The sequence below is a fragment of the Mus caroli genome, unplaced genomic scaffold, assembly GCF_978045245.1.
Source record: "Mus caroli unplaced genomic scaffold, Mus_caroli_1 scaffold_22, whole genome shotgun sequence".
In the NCBI taxonomy this organism is placed as follows: Eukaryota; Metazoa; Chordata; class Mammalia; order Rodentia; family Muridae; genus Mus; species Mus caroli.
In genome coordinates, this window is record NW_028227277.1 from 7,634,749 (window position 1) to 7,651,738 (window position 16,990).

General features: G+C 36.3%; 1 protein-coding gene across 1 annotated transcript; it reads left to right on the forward strand.

Moving 5' to 3' along the window:
- Window positions 1–1,391: 1,391 nt before the first annotated feature.
- Window positions 1,392–11,059, forward strand: LOC110287803 (vomeronasal type-2 receptor 116-like). Its single transcript, XM_085834279.1, has 6 exons — window positions 1,392–1,676; window positions 4,340–4,622; window positions 5,086–5,889; window positions 6,697–6,921; window positions 8,065–8,188; window positions 9,310–11,059. Exons 1-6 carry the CDS (start codon window positions 1,471–1,473, stop codon window positions 10,212–10,214), a joined length of 2,547 nt encoding a protein of 848 aa, XP_085690405.1. The 5' UTR covers window positions 1,392–1,470; the 3' UTR covers window positions 10,215–11,059.
- The last annotated feature ends 5,931 nt before the right edge of the window (window positions 11,060–16,990 follow it).

Below are 16,990 nucleotides of genomic sequence, written 5' to 3' on the forward strand. Positions count from 1 at the left end.
ATGGAATGGATCCCAGTCCATTGCTCATGTGCACCAAATGACTTCCAAAAGACTGCTACAGTCCAGAATGGCATTTCAATAGCAGTCACAGTGTAGTGAAGAGTCTGCCTCCATGCACTTTCCCAGTTAATTTGACATGATATTAGCACCAGGTATATAACAATTATAGAATATGACAACAGAACACTTAATTTACCCAGTCTATTGTTTTTTACTGAAACAAATTGGCACTGAAATAGTCGTAATTCAACCAAAGAATGAAACAAATGTTTATTCATAGTAACAACGATAGTAAAATAAATTCCATAGCAGGACTTTATTATAAGACCGTGACATACCAACCATTCCAAAAATGAAATGTAAGACTCACTTAATTCAGTATAGATATTTTGAACAAAAATATAAGGTAGTTTAAAAAATAACAAATCAAATCAATCCTTCATCTTTGTCACTCATTTCAATCTAACCAAATTACATAAATTAGCTTAGCAACTAACATCTATGTTATTGAAATGTAATCTAAGATAGAAATATTTTAAAACAAATGCCAAATCGAAATAAATGAAAAGTATGAGGTATATACCAGCATTAGCAATGAAATTCTACCTCTTAAATGACACCTAAATTCTTTCCCATGAGCAAAAATATATGAAATTAGCTTCTACCTACTTAATGAGATGTGAACATACAACAATCAAAGAATGTTTCATCAAATGTCATTGACTGCCAGGGACTGATTATCAGGAAAATGTTCAGCATATCAGTGAATGTCTGCACAGGTACTGATATTTGACCAGATGGGTGTTGAATCTTTAAAATACAGGTACTTTTGGATTTAGCATATTGACGTGTTCTACAGATGGCAGGAATCACAGGAAGTTTGGAGATATTTTGTAAACATGAATGGCATACAATAGTATATGAACAACAGAGAGCATGGTCAACTCCAGGCTCAATGTTGCATGTGAGACTGCCCTTCCCTAAACTAGACAATGTGTTACATAATGTTCCATGATTAAACTCAGCATCTAAGTGATATGGAACTTTTATGACCTTCTCAACTTCTGTCACAGTGTAGAACTTCTGATGAAATCCATTGTGTTTGTGCATAATGGCTGTTGACACATGGTCAGGTATGAACTATACAGGAGAAGATTGTCCTTGGGATTTACTCTATGCACATGAATGCAGTCATGGCCCCTGAGGGTAGAAAACATTATCTCAAAACATGTTTTCAAAAATATGTTGATGAAAACATTTCAGAGCTCAGATGTAGAGCCTGAGGCCAGAATTTTCCCTATGTATCTAGGGAGCCTGACATAGGAAGAATGGAAAGGAACTGTGAATATAATAAGTGGATCTCCAGACAGAAGTAGCCTTAAAACAGACACATAGGTGTAACTGTGTGTGTGATGTCTTTCTACATCAGAAACGGATTTCACAACTGCTCCATCTTAGATCCTAGCAGACATGAAGAAGCTCTGTGCTTTCTCTATTTCATTTTTGTTTCTGAAGTTTTCTCTCATCTTGTGCTGTTTGACTGAACCCAGTTGCTTTTGGAGGATAAAGAATAGTGAAGATAGTGATGGAGATTTGCAAAGGGAATGTCATTTTTACCTTTGGTTAATTCATGAACCTATTGAAGATAATTTTGATAATTCAGATTTAAATTTTCGGTAAGTCATTAACATTATTTCTTTTGTCAATGCCATTAGTTTGACATATTTATCTGTATACACAAACTGTGGGTTCTGTTCTCTTCCTTATCATGTAACTTTAAGAACCCCTGAAAAGGAATTATTATATCAAACACTATTTTAATACTTCAAAATGTGTCACAGTTTAGTAGGGTTTTAGTTCAATTTTATACTCCAGTTTACATTGCTGGACCATGTGAAGGTCTGGATTCTCTCTATTGAGTCTTTGTTGAAAATATATGTTGAAAGATATCTTTTCATATGCCTTGAATTCACAATCCCCACCTTAGTCAAGAACTAAATATGAAGAGACTGCATCACTGCCTATATTCAATTGTCTGCCCACGCCTCATTATGGTCATGCATCTAAATGCCTTAATAAAAGTGTTACCTAATCCTGGTTTCCAACAGATGAACATGCATTGTTTCATTGAAATATTTGTGAGTGTGTTGGTCTACTATACTTGGTTAAATGTATAACATTACTTATATACTTGTGAATATACATATACTTTGCTTTATAAAATAGTCTTTAAATGAGTCTCATCCTGCAGCTCTGAATTTGGTACTGAATAAGGAAAAAGAATGCTAGTCTCATATTCTGTTACCAGAATAATCTTTTTATCCAATTACACAAATGCACAGAAACTGATTAGGCTTTTTATCACTATAAGATACAAGGTCAATATTTCTATTAACTACTCAACAAACTTAACATTATTTAGTAATTAATATTTATTCACAAATCCTTTCCATTCATCCTATGACATGTGCCCTGGATACATAGGGAAAATTCTGGTCTTAATCTCTACATCTGAGGTCTGAAATGATAAATCTAGGAGAATCATTGTGTTCCAGTTGAAAAGAACCTATTCTCCATGTGGTTATTAGGTGTTAGATTCAAAGTGTGAGGTATTATCATTTGTGGCTGCAGATCATGAGGGAACAAGTGTTGAAATCATTTACCTTTTAGCTAATCATTGTGCCTGCGACTTCTTTCTTTTATAAACTAAGGTTTCTTGTGCTTTTATGTTTTTGGTTCTCATCCCATCCCCTTTTCAATTTTCATGTCTTTGGGATAAAGGAATACATATTTCAATGGGTAGCCACAGTGCACTGTACACTTTGATAGTGATGGTTGTTTCACATTATTATCCTTCTGTGTTAGGTGAGTAGGAATTATATTTCTGATGTATCCTTAATTTTTACCACACCTATTGGCAAAAATTGTGGAAATTCTCATTGATGACAATTGTTTAAGCCATAATAAGTTTTAAAATTACAAATATATGAACTGTGTCAATATACTTTTGGGATTAGAAAGAAAAACTTAGTGCTGAACTCTTAATTGAAAAATACAAATTTTAACAAAAGATCATGTTTGGTGTCTTTACACCTGATAAGAGGCAATAGAGAATAACAGATGAACTGCCAACTGTGCTGGGGCAGAGAAGATATCTGTGCTGAGACATCACTTAAAGGATCTCAATGTATTAGGAAGATTGTGGTATTAAAAGAAATGTGATAAAATTTTTACAAGATAGAAAAAGTAAGAACACACTAAAAGGTAACATTAACTTGATGTGTACAAGACCCTAAAGGATAATATTCTGGTCATATGGTATATTGTATCATTGTGTTTATCTTGAAATGGATAAATAAAATTAAATAAAATGGATATTAAAATGAGTAGCCTGATTGATGATATTAACAGGTGAAAATATTAAAAGCATGATCTACAAACAGACAAAACAAATATAAAACATGTTCTAACATATTATTCATAATTTTCTTCCTGTGAGTAAAATTAGCATTTTCTTAATCCTTATGTTCATAGAGTTTTTGTTATTTGGAAATATGTAAAATATTCTTACTGATAAAATATTTTCTTTAATTGAACACTGATAATCTTCTTAAAGTAAGCTAATTGTTAGTCAAGATACACAACTATATAATGTGTTTTGAATACTCTCATACTGTCAGGTGGTATCTAATAAGGGCTTTTGAATATATTTCTTAATGATTCACTATATAAAATTTTATGCTCCTTTATTATGCTTATTTCCCAAAGAGTATTTTGTATGTTTTGTAATAACTTAGTAGTGAACATTAGACATAGTATCCTCAGTTATGGATATTGTTAAATATGCATTAATGATATTTTAGGGTATAAAAGGATAAAAATAAAAAAGTAGAAAAAAACAGATATATTAGTTGATTCTCAAAGTAGTCAATAATATTAAGATGATTGATGTATAAATTGCAGTTAAATAAAAATTACAAGGAGAATCTGTTAGGTATTAAATATGTAGTGGAAGTCATGCTCTTTTATATATCTGTGGAAATACATCTCTAAGGTTATTTTATAACAGTCTTACACAATAGGACTATAATTTAGTTCAAGGATGGCATTCATAGATAAAAAAATGTTTATTTATATTCATGAATACAAAATGTATCATATCATAGTGCCCAATGTGTATAAATTCTTAAATTGTATTCAGCTCTAAAGATCCCTAATATATCAGGCATATTGCAAGACATTTAGACAGAAATTTAGCCTATCACATATTTCAACTTTACTGCAGTTGAAATTTTATGTTTCAAACATCTCCCTTAATCATCATTATGCCCTCTTGTAGAATTGCAGCAAGTGAATATGAGCTTCTTCTAGTAATGTTTTTTGCTACTGATGAGATCAACAAGAATCCTTACCTTTTACCCAACATGAGTTTGATGTTCTCTATCATTGGTGGAAACTGTCAGGATTTATTGAGAGATCTGCATCAAGAATATACACAAAGAGATGGAAAAATGAATTTTGTTAATTATTTCTGTTACTTAGATGAATCATGTATGATAGGTCTTACAGGAGCATCATGGAAAACATCCTTAAAACTGGCAATGCACTCTTCCATGCCACTGGTAAGAATTTTTGACACTGAATGTGTTAAGAGCATTAAATTACATTTACAGCTGCCTACAAGAAAACTTGGACAGAATGCATTTATGAGTGTGCTGCAACACAAACACACACACATACACAAACATTATAAACACACACACACAAACATATATATATATATATGTATATATATACACACACAAATATATATACACATATATATATATATATATATATATGTATGAATTAAATAATCAGTTCATAGATGTACTATACAGACAGGTTAAACTGTGTTCTCGGAATTTCAGACTTGTCAGGAATAGTCTAGAATCTAATAAGAATGATACATGACATGTATAGTACAATCTTACTTTTCTTAACAGGAGATCGGGAAGGTGAGTAGCATTACTTGTATGTGAGTCCAAACATCCTAATAATCATATTCCTCACTGGAAGTTTCATCCTCTCTTCTACATCCTTTAGGTTTTCTTTGGACCATTTAATCCTAACCTATGCGACCATGACCGGCTGCCCCATGTCTATCAGGTAGCCACCAAGGACACACATTTATCACGTGGCATGGTCTCCTTGATGTTTCATTTTAGATGGACTTGGATAGGACTGGTCATCTCAGATGATGATCAGGGTATTCAGTTTCTCTCAGATTTAAGAGAAGAGAGCCAAATGCATGGGATCTGTTTTGCTTTTGTTAATATGATCCCAGAAAACATGCAGGTATACATGACAAGAGCTACAATATATGATAAACAAATTATGACATCTTCAGCAAAGGTTGTTATCATTTATGGTGATATGAACTCTACTCTAGAAGTCAGCTTTAGAAGATGGGAAGATTTAGGAGCTCTTAAAATCTGGATCACAACCCCACAATGGGATGTCATCACAAATAAAAAAGAATTCACTCTTAATTTCTTCCAAAGCACTATCACTTTTGCACACCACAAAGTGGAGATTCCTAAATTTAGGAATTTTATGCAAACAATGAACACTGCCAAATACCAAGTAGATATTTTTCAAACAATATTGGAGTGGAATTATTTTAATTTTTCACTCTCTAAGAACCGAGGTAAAATGGGTCATTTTACATTCAACAACACATTGGAATGGACAGCACTGCACAACTACGATATGGCCATGAGTGATGAAGGTTACAATCTGTATAATGCTGTTTATGCTGCGGCCCACACCTACCATGAACACATTCTTCAACAAGTAGAGTCTCAGAAAAAGGCAAAACCCAAAACATATTTCACTGCTTGTCAGCAGGTAAAGTTTCTTACATTTCATTATGCTTAGATATATCAATGTGATCTTTTAAATGGACCTAGAGGAACAACTGTACATTTGTCAGAGATTATTCTTTCAACTCTCTAATAAACCTTTTACATGGATGAATAGCATGCACAAATATAATATTTAATAGGAGCTAATACATTTTTATGAATATCAGTGAGTTTTGTGAAAAGGTGTCTCACATTTCACCAAAAGAGTTCAAAATTTAGAATAGGAGCCAAGAGTTTTATCATAAAAGCCTTAAGTGATGACTAGACTGGAATGTTTGGCTAAAAAATAGTTTCTCAGAAATTAACACATGTGCTGTGATTTTTATTTAGCCATTTATATTAACAATTTACAATAACATAAATGACTGACTCCACATTTTACTAAGTTTATGTTTATTTTTTGAGTATTCTGTATGTACATGAAAATTATTTATTTTCACAATTTCCATATTCAGACTTCCCCTTCAGTCTCTCATATACTGTTTCATTTTTCAAAAAAGTATTTTTGACAAGAATCATCACACAGACACTCACAGACACACACACTCACACTCATGCACTGTGTTACTTATTTTCTAGTAATCATTTTTTCCTAGCACATTTTATCATCTATCATTAATTGAAATATATAAGTTTTCAGTTATCAATGAGGTATACTGTATTTTTCTACACACGTTTATTTCAATACAGCTGTCTTTTCTGAAAGTCATTAAGAAATTGGGGGATTGTCAATTTTGCATTACCTTTATTGATATGCTTTATTGATATTGTAAGCATGAATCTCTCCTAGGTGTCTTCCTTGATGAAAACCAGGGTATTTACAAACCCTATTGGAGAACTGGTGAACATGAAGCATAGAGAAAATCAGTGTACAGAGTATGACATTTTCATCGTTTGGAATTTTCCACAAGGCCTTGGATTAAAAGTGAAAATAGGAAGCTATTTACCTTGTTTTCCAAAGAGTCAACAACTTTATATATCTGGTGATTTGGAATGGGCCATTGGAGGAACATCAGTGGGTATACCGTAATTATTTTCAGGATATGTGGATTTTAAAATATGAGACTTTGTGGTTAAGACCAATTGATACTTTTAAAAAAGACCATCCTAAGTAATAATAATGAAGTTTTGATAATGCTCAACTTCAAGTATATCTGGACATAGATGGATCAATGGCCTCTGAACTCCATGTTCAGTAGTATCCAAATGCCTATTACCTACAATACAGGAATATATATATATATATATATATATATATATATATATATATATATATATATATAATGGATTTATAGTAAAATATATATGTACATATGATTAATGAAAACAATTTAAATATATTATCCATGGGAAATTTTTTAAATTCTGTCTAAACATATTTATAGCCTAATTAAGTATAACATACATTCATTAACATAAATGTTTCTCCAGATTCAAGGTTTTCTCATTTTAATTTATATATATTGTAATGTTTTTTATTTATTTACATTTTAAATGTTTTCTTCCTTCGTGATTTCCCCTCCTCCGTGGAGGATTGTCATATCTGGCATCAGTGTGAAGAGAATCCCTTGGTCCTGTGAAGGCTTGATGCCCCAGCACAGGGAAAACTAGAGTGATGAGGCAGGAGTGGGTGGGTGGGGAGCTCCCTCATAGATGCAGATGAAAGAGAGAAAGGGATAGTGTGTTCAAGGTTTTCTTTTATACTTAGGAGTACTTCATTAATTTTATAGGGTTCATATAAAATATTTTGTTCATAGTCATCAAACTACTCTTTCTTGATTTACCCTACATTCTCCCTCCATATACCACAGTATTCTTTTTTGTAATTTATAAATCATGAGAGAAAAACTTGTGCCACCTAAACATTCTTTTTGGATTGATCAGTTTAGGAAGGACAATTTTTGAATTGACACAACCTGAATGATACAAAAATAATATTACTTGATGTAGTAATTTTTGTGTGACACTCAGTGTGTTGCAGGGTAATATGAATACAAATGGACCTGATATTGTAAAGTGATACAGGTTATCAGGGAAATATGTATAGCCATTTCTGTTAGTGCCCCATATATCAATCTATGGATCATTATTCATATGATAAATACATGAAATACACACACTCACATGCATATTATATAATATTTATGCACTGCCTCAGGTACCCTCCTCCGTGTGTAGTGTGATGTGTACTGCTGGATTCAGGAAAATTTATCAAAAAGAAACAGCAGAATACTGCTTTGATTGTGTTCAGTGCCCAGAAAATGAGGTTTCCAATGAAACAGGTACATTCTTGCATACAGAAGAATATTTGCTGAATTTGAATACCTTCTCTACCCAAGCTAGAAATATGAAATGGCCTGGATGCAAACTGAAGACCTAACATCTCCATGAATGAAAGCATAATCAGTTAAATAGAGCCAACTTCTTTTAGACCAAGCAAATAAATTCCAATAACTTCTTTAAACTAGGCATTTCTCTCACAATATGATGGTTACTGCTTTTATATTGTATAGAAAGTGTTTAGGAGGACAAACCAGGACAAAATGTTTTAAGGAAACATTTTAGATGTAATAATCTATGCATATGTTTATTTTTCTTTGATGTGTTGCACATAGAAAGTTGACCACCTGATCAGTCCATAATCTTTCCCTCTATCACCCAGCTTACTCTCTGAAAAAGACCAGATGCTCAGGGTAACAGTTGTTGTTTAATGAAATATATTTTAAGAGGTTAGATGGACAAAGTATTAAATATTTACTCTTAAAGATTTAGAACAAGAGTGAAGATTTCAAAAATGCACCAAGAGATGGCTTAGAGCTTAGCTAAGGAAAGAGGGATAAATGTGAACATCCATAAGCTTCCTGCCATATAGCATGGAATGTGTATTTGGCAAGATAGAGATTGGAAAACAATGAAAGGGACATGCATAGGTCTATGAGGTGTACAGCTTCAAGAATGAAAATATTCCTAAATGCAATCAGTATTTCAACGAGGAATTGTATGTTCTACTTCCTATGTGTAGATACAGACCAAGGCACAAGTACAGAGCAAACAAAGTACATGATGCATTTAATCAACTGGAACCAGTACTGATGTCTGCACACTACCCTTGTTTGTGAATAGTGGATTTATGTTTGGAGGAATTAAATAATCTGAGATTATGCATATTATTATTCATCATATTTTTGGTTTTGTTCAATAAAATTTTTTTCCGTTCCATTTCATCACAATGCATAGGTCAATACAGAGATATCTTAAGTTAGTGGTTCCTACAGCAAAAAGGAATGGAATAGATGCTGAACAGCAAATTATTTATTGATGTTTCCTAGAAATAACATGAATATAAAATTACTACCTATGTAATTATGATAACTTATAAGGGTTCTTTTTCATTTGTCAGCAGATATGGAACAGTGTGTGAAATGTCCAGATGATAAGTATGCCAACATAGAGCAAACCTACTGTCTCTCAAGAGCTGTATCATTTCTGGCTTATGACGAGCCACTGGGGATGGCTCTAGGCTGCATGGCACTGTCCTTCTCGGCCATCACAATTCTAGTCCTTGTCACATTTGTGAAGTACAAGGATACTCCCATTGTGAAGGCCAATAACCGCATTCTGAGCTACATCCTGCTCATCTCTCTAGTCTTCTGCTTTCCCTGCTCCCTGCTCTTCATTGGACATCCCGACCAGGTCACCTGTATCTTGCAGCAGACCACATTTGGAGTATTTTTCACTGTGGCTGTTTCTACAGTGTTGGCCAAAACAATAACTGTGGTCATGGCTTTCAAGCTCACTACTCCAGGAAGAAGAATGAGAGGGATGTTGGTATCAGGGGCTCCTAAGTTGGTCATTCCCATTTGTACCCTAATCCAACTTGTTCTCTGTGGAATCTGGTTGGTAACATCTCCTCCCTTTATTGACAGAGATATACAATCTGAACATGGGAAGATGGCCATTCTTTGCAATAAAGGCTCTGTCATTGTCTTCCACGTTGTCCTGGGATACTTGGGCTCCTTGGCTCTGGGGAGCTTCACTTTGGCTTTCTTGGCTAGGAATCTTCCTTACACATTCAATGAAGCCAAGTTCCTAACTTTCAGCATGCTGGTGTTCTGCAGTGTCTGGATCACCTTCCTCCCTGTCTACCACAGCACCAGGGGGAGGGTCATGGTGGTTGTGGAGGTTTTCTCAATCTTGGCTTCTAGTGCAGGGTTGCTAATGTGTATCTTTGTCCCAAAGTGTTATGTTATTTTAATTAGACCAGATTCAAACTTTATAAAGAACCACAAAGGTAAATTGCTTTATTGAAACTTTCATGGTATGAAAATGTTAGATGATATTCAACTTATCTTACTCTTTATCTTAACAAAACTAGTACTTCATCATATAAAAAAATTTAGTTATATACGGATGTGTACTTACAAACAGGACAGCAACATGAATATGCTGAGAACTGGGAATCTCAATTGAGGAATGGGTACCATCATTTTGACCTATGGTTGTGCGTTTAAGCCATGTACTTAATTAATGATTAATATAAGGTTACCCTGCTTTCTGTGAACAGCACCAGGTCTAGGCACACTGTCCTTGAGTTATAAGAAAGGGTACTGCATACAACATGGACTTGAAGCCAGTAATTAACATTTTTCTACCTGTATTCATGGAGTTCTTGCATCCAATTTCATGCTTTGACTTCATTCAATGTACTATGAAAAAGGTAGATAAATAAGTAAATACTTTTCTCACATGTTTATTTTGGTCATGGCATTTTTTTTTTCCAGCAACAAAATCTAAGAAATTGCCTAAATGATGAACTGCCTCTGTTGGGATTTGGAAGATCATAGATTCCTGATGTGACAAAAGACACTGATTTGAAAAGAGACACAAGAGTGAATGTTAGCCGAGTGTGAATCACTGTGACATCATGCAGATGACAGTGCAGAAGCACTGAACTTTGGAATATGTTTAAAATGTACTGGGTAGATGTTAAGAACATCAGATAACAAATAAAGAAATGTACATTTTGTTTAAAGGATGATGAGGTTCTGATTGTGCCTGCGATATAAGCCTCTGATTTTATGTGAAATGACACAATTTTACTATGAATTGACTGTAGTTCATTAAGTGTGTAAATCACTAATGGAAATGTCCCACAGTAGACCTTCACCACATTTTGATCAGTGAATTCGATAAACATATAAGTAACTCTATATCAAGTGTTTCAGCATCAATTTTATCATAATAGGAGTAATAAGTTATTTAAGTTTAATGTTGCACACACAAACATGCACATATAAAGACATACACATTATTACTTCTTTATATCAGGTGTTGATGGTCAGTGTCATTGTTCTCTCAAAGTACTCTTTGCTGCTGCAGGGCGGGGTAGGAAGAGAGTGACAGGGAAAGCTGGGCAGCAGCAACTGAGGGGCGGGGTGAGAGTGACCATAGTAGCAGGGCCATAGCAACTGTGGAGACAGAATACAGAAAACATTAACAAAAAATATTTTTAGTAGTTGCCTTTGTGTGTGTATGTGCAGCAGGTACACAAGTGCTTGTATGTGTATACAATGAATCTGCAAGAAAGAGGCATCCAGTGACCCTGGAGTTAGACACACAGACAGCTGTGGAAAAGCTGACATGGGTAGAGGAGCAGAACTCAGATATTCATCATGGAGAAGAAATTTTCTGCACAGTTGACACATAATTCCCAGCCACTTAAATATCTTAAGCAATACTTACTTTCCAAGACTGCATCTTTTTAGAGAAAAGGAAATAAAACCCTGGAAGCACAACATCACTGTCTGCACATATTCCATGATTCGGTGCAATTGCAACATTTTTTACTGTTTTACATTCCAGATTTTAATCCACACCACTTACAACATCCAGTCGATCCACATCCCATACCTCCTCTGACCTCGCTGTCTCCACAAAGATGTCCCCACCCCTCACCTCCAACCCACCTTACCTTTAAACTCCCTTGGGCCTCCATTCTCTTGAGAGTTTGAATCCTCTCAGGTTGAACACAGACGCAGCAGTCCTCTACTGTATGTTTGTTGGGGGCCTCATATCTGCTAGTGTTTGCTGACTGTTTAGTGGTTCAATGTTTCAGACATCTAGGGGTCCAGATTAATTGAGACTGCTGGTCCTCCTAATGGGCTACCCTCCTCTTCAGCTTCTTTCAAACTTCCCTAATTCAACAACATGGGTCATCTGCTTCATTCCATTGGTTGGGTGCAAATATCTGCATCTGACTCTTTCAGCTGCTTCCTGGGTCTTTTGGAACATTTCTTACACTTGTTACAGTGGGGATTATACCTAATGGATAGGGTAAGATGGCTGAACACACACATTCTGTTTGACCATTCTTGCTTGCTTGTTGTTCGTTCTTCTTGACATGGTAATTTACCAATATCATCTTCACTAAAGTGCAGTTCTCACAGAGATGGCAATTTGTGAATGAAAATGTAGATGACCGATCCTAAAGCCAATACAATCAGGATGTAGTGTTTTCTAATAAAACATGTGGAGTGGGTGGATGTGTGGCAGGGAACCTTCATGAAGGCAGGTGAGCGGGTGGAATGGGAGTGTTCAGAGGGGAACGCTAGAAGGGGGATATCATTTGAAATCAAAATAAACAAGAAAAAAACAAAGAAAAATAAGAACAGACCTTTCTACATTCAGCGATAGGGTTTCTGTTACTTATTAAAAAGTCTCAAGAGTTCAGTGTCCCTACTCTCACATGAGGATGCAACTGAGTACATATTATTTCTAATTTTGCAGTTTTCAAAGATTAATATTATAATATTACAACATTAATCTCTCACACTTATATTCCCTCTGCACATATATAAAACAAACAACTCCCCAATTACAAGGGTCTTTTATTTTCAGGTTTCTTTTTTTTTTTTTTTTTTTCTTCTACATTTAATTTTTTTTTTTTTTTTTTTTTTAGAGCTTTTGGAGGGGTTTGGGGTCTTAGGAATTTTTTTTTTTTTTTTAATGGTTTAGAGATTTTAGTTTTTTAAGCTCCGCTCCCATCGTTGACCAAGGGCTCAGATCTGCCCGTGGTGTCACATCCTGGGTAGTTGGGCGAACGTGCAGGCAGGTGTCTCTGACCCAGTGACAGGGTCTGGTTTTCAATCCCTTGGGTCCTGGGAGGTTAGGCAGGTGCTTTTACCCATGTGGGAACTATAGCTCCCAGCATGCCTGAGCCCCGACTTCCTGTGCCAGACAGGAAGTGCATCCCGGTTGCTTTTGGGAGATGTAGTTTGTGTGTGGACTACAGGCGATCACCAGCGCCATCCCGTGGATATTAAGTGCAACTGCAGGACGGACAGGAAGTGAGCCCCGCGTGCTCATGAGAGATGTAGTTTGTGTGTGGCCTAGGTCTGCTCTCCAGGCAAATGGTCTGGCCAGGCTGGCTGTGTCCCTGGGAGGGCAGCTGATCAGATCTGCTCCCCCTGCTCCTGTTATACCTGTAGAAGTGCAGGGACAGAGGTGCTCTCTGCCTCTCTGTCTCTGTCTCTAAGTCTCTCTCTCCTCCTCCCTTTCACCTGGGGCGGCCAGCAATGTCTCTAGCTGCATATGTATCAGAAGATGGCCTAGTCGGCCATCATTGGAAGAGAGGCCCATTGGTCTTGTAAACTTTATATGCCCCAGTACAGGGGAATGCCAGGGCCAAGAAGTGGGAGGTGGGTGGGGATAGGGGGGAGGGCATGGGGGACTTTTGGGATAGCATTGGAAATGTAAATGAAGAAAATTCCTAATTAAAAGAAAAGAAATGTGTGTGGATTCTTGGGGATAATTTGTTTTTATTTTTATCTGTAATTTCTAAATGGTTGATGATGGGAGGATATTGGGGGAGATGTTTTTCCTTGCATATTCTCAAAATTATTCACTAGAAGAAAATACAAACTAACCACAGTGTAATTTTTATACTGCTTAAAAGATTTTGCAGGGATAAGTAAACAGTGCAAGAAAAAAAAATAAAGTTGGGGCTGTGCTCCATCCACCAAATGTGTGTATGTGTGTATATATATATATAATATATAATTGTTTGAGCTTCTTAAAGTTTGCTTCTTCCACCATGTGTGTAAATGTGTCCTGCCTGCTTTATATGCCACCAAACCCACATCCCCTTCTTGGATCACTGAACCCACTGTCGCAGCTAGTCTTGGACAGACAGACAGCAGACAGACAGATGTCTATTGGGTATGGTTTGTGCATGTATGAGACCTCAAAACCCACCTCCTCCAGTGACACCCTTCTTCCAACAAGGAAAGGCTTATTCCAACAGGGCTACACCTCCTAATACTGCCTATCTACATGCAATCATATATTCATAGATGAGAGATAAACAGAGAAACAATGGGAGAGGGAGGGGGATAGATAGATAATAGAGAAATAGCTGCATACATAACTACATAAATACATTCATTCATTCATTCATACATACTCATATACATAGATGATGGATAGACAGACAGGTAGATGTGATGATAATCTAAACACTAAAGGCATGATGTCATTTAGTTCACACACACACACGCACACACACTAAGCATAGTTTACTATCCCCAATTAAGACATAATGATTGGACATTCAAACTGCCAAGTCTTCTATAACTATACCCACAAAACACAAAATGTTCATTTGATGTGTATAGATTTGATTAATGACTAGGCTTTCCTTTGTTTCTGGCTATTTTTAGGGATTGCAACCTAAAAACAATTTCGCATACTTGTTCATTGCTTCAGATATTATTTTATAATAACTGGTACTTAGTTCAGTAGACAGAAATGCTATAGAAGGTATTTATTTTATTGGAGATATTCAGTCATATACCCTCAGCTACAAGGTATATCTTTTTAAGACACATAAGTAAGAAATGATCTTCCAAATGACTTCGAATGAAACTGTCATCAGGTGGAAAACAACATACCACGGGAAGCAGTTTTGCACCTAATATATACATTAATGTGAATATTGGTTAAAATGAATACATTTGTAATATAAAATTACATAGTGGTTTGTCTTTGAAACAATAGGAAAAAAAGATATGCATACGTTCTGATTTCAAAAAGAGTAGGAAATGTGAAACATTTAAGCAGTGGGTTGTTGGTTTATAATGCCAGTAGATGACTAACATAACAACAAAATAACAAGATGTCCTCTTCTAAACTGAAAAGAAAACAGCAACAACTACAACAAGAAGAAGAGAACAGAGCCGGGCGTGGTGGCACACGCCTTTAATCCCAGCACTCGGGAGGCAGAGGCAGGCGGATTTCTGAGTTCGAGGCCAGCCTGGTCTACAAAGTGAGTTCCAGGATAGCCAGGGCTACACAGAGAAACCCTGTCTTGAAAAAAAAGAAGAAGAAGAAGAAGAAGCAGAGAACAACAACAATCAATAGTAACCATGTCATCTGGGGCATCTTCAGTAGGATGTGCAGCAATCTGAACATGGTTCCAAGGACGTTGAGAGGTGTCTAGTGCTCTGTCAGCCTGGCAGGTTTGTGTTCAACCATCCATGGTTGTATACTAAGGTTGGGATCACTCCACTGATGATGAATGCCCTGAAGATGATGAGTGCTACTTCCAGATCTACTTGCTGCTCTGGAGACTTCAAACCTGAGGGGAGGAATATTATAATGATGAGCAGGAGAATGCCAAAGCCTCTGTGTCCACGTTGTGTAAATTTGATGTCTCTTTGAGTGAAGTGGAAGATTTGCTTGGCCAGAAGGTACAATCAGAGGCATATTGAACAAAGATGCTAATGTAGACACCACACACTTAACGAGAAAGGACTTTCTGAAGTACCCTTGGCCAGAGGTGGAGTTTTAAGATCCCAGTAGTCAGGGTATGTGGGCACTATTGACAGCCTCATATTCAGATGAAGAATGTCCCCAACAATAATCAGAGAAGTATGACTGACTAGTAGTCTCCTAGATGAGAGGACAAGGGACAAGGAAAAGAAATAAGATGTGATGGCCCCTTTGGGAAAAATTGGAGATCTGAAAGCTGTTTGTAGAGTAAAGAATCATGTTGGTTGGGTAGAGTTTAAATTTGCATACACTTTCCTTGATATAAGATCAAAGTTCCAGCCTACCTCAAGCAGTGCAGCACATTCCAGCTTGCAGCTTGCAGCACCTCATCAGGGAATAGAACCTCTGTCCACTATAGTGAATGTTGTGCGGGGTGGTCAGGCAACAGTCTAAGCATTTATCAGAAAACCTGGTTGACACTCCCACACCAATTCTCCTTCTTAAGAATATGTTCATCTGCTAGGTCTAGGTATGAAATGTGAGGAACATATCTTTGTAGTTTCTGCCTTGAGGCAATGAGCTTCTGTTCTGGGCAGTACTTGCTAAGTTTAGGCTCTGAAACTTTAAGTCTGGGTTGTCTGGAGGTCCCTTCTGGTAGATTGAACTGTTATAGGTCCTAAAGATAGGGTGGGGAATGTCTGAGTACCCTAAATCAGAGGAGGACAATGCAACCTCCTCCTTGGTCAGATGGAATATTTGAAGACAGTTTGGGTAAAATGAAATCTGAGGTTCTCTTGTCAATCAGAGGCAGTAGATTAGAATCTCTTTGATCCCAACAGAAGGATCTAGGCCCAATTAAATAGACTTATTAAGTCTACTCCCACAGGACAATATTTAGAAAATCTTAGAACCCTGTGGATATTAGTGGTCTGTAGCTCTCTATTGGAAACAAGTCTGAATTTCTATTGTTAAGAAGAGAAATATCTGGGGTATAATTAGGGAGAGGGAGTAGTCTAAAATCGAATTCTGTACAAGAGGATACTCAGATTTCCTTGGGTAGCTGGAGACATATCCAATATCCCTGTTTGCAGAAGAGGAATGGTTTCTGACCCTCTGGACACAGGTGATAGATCTAAGATGCTCTGAAGGAGAAGAATGAGAGAGGATCTCCCAAGGATTGTATGGAAGAGGCTGAGCCTTCTTACTCTTATGTATACAGCCCTACTGAGCAGAAGGTGAATGTTGATTGATACGTTAAGTATTATTGGATGTTCCAGCCACTTGCAACATCAACAACTCCAAACTTGAAATCACAA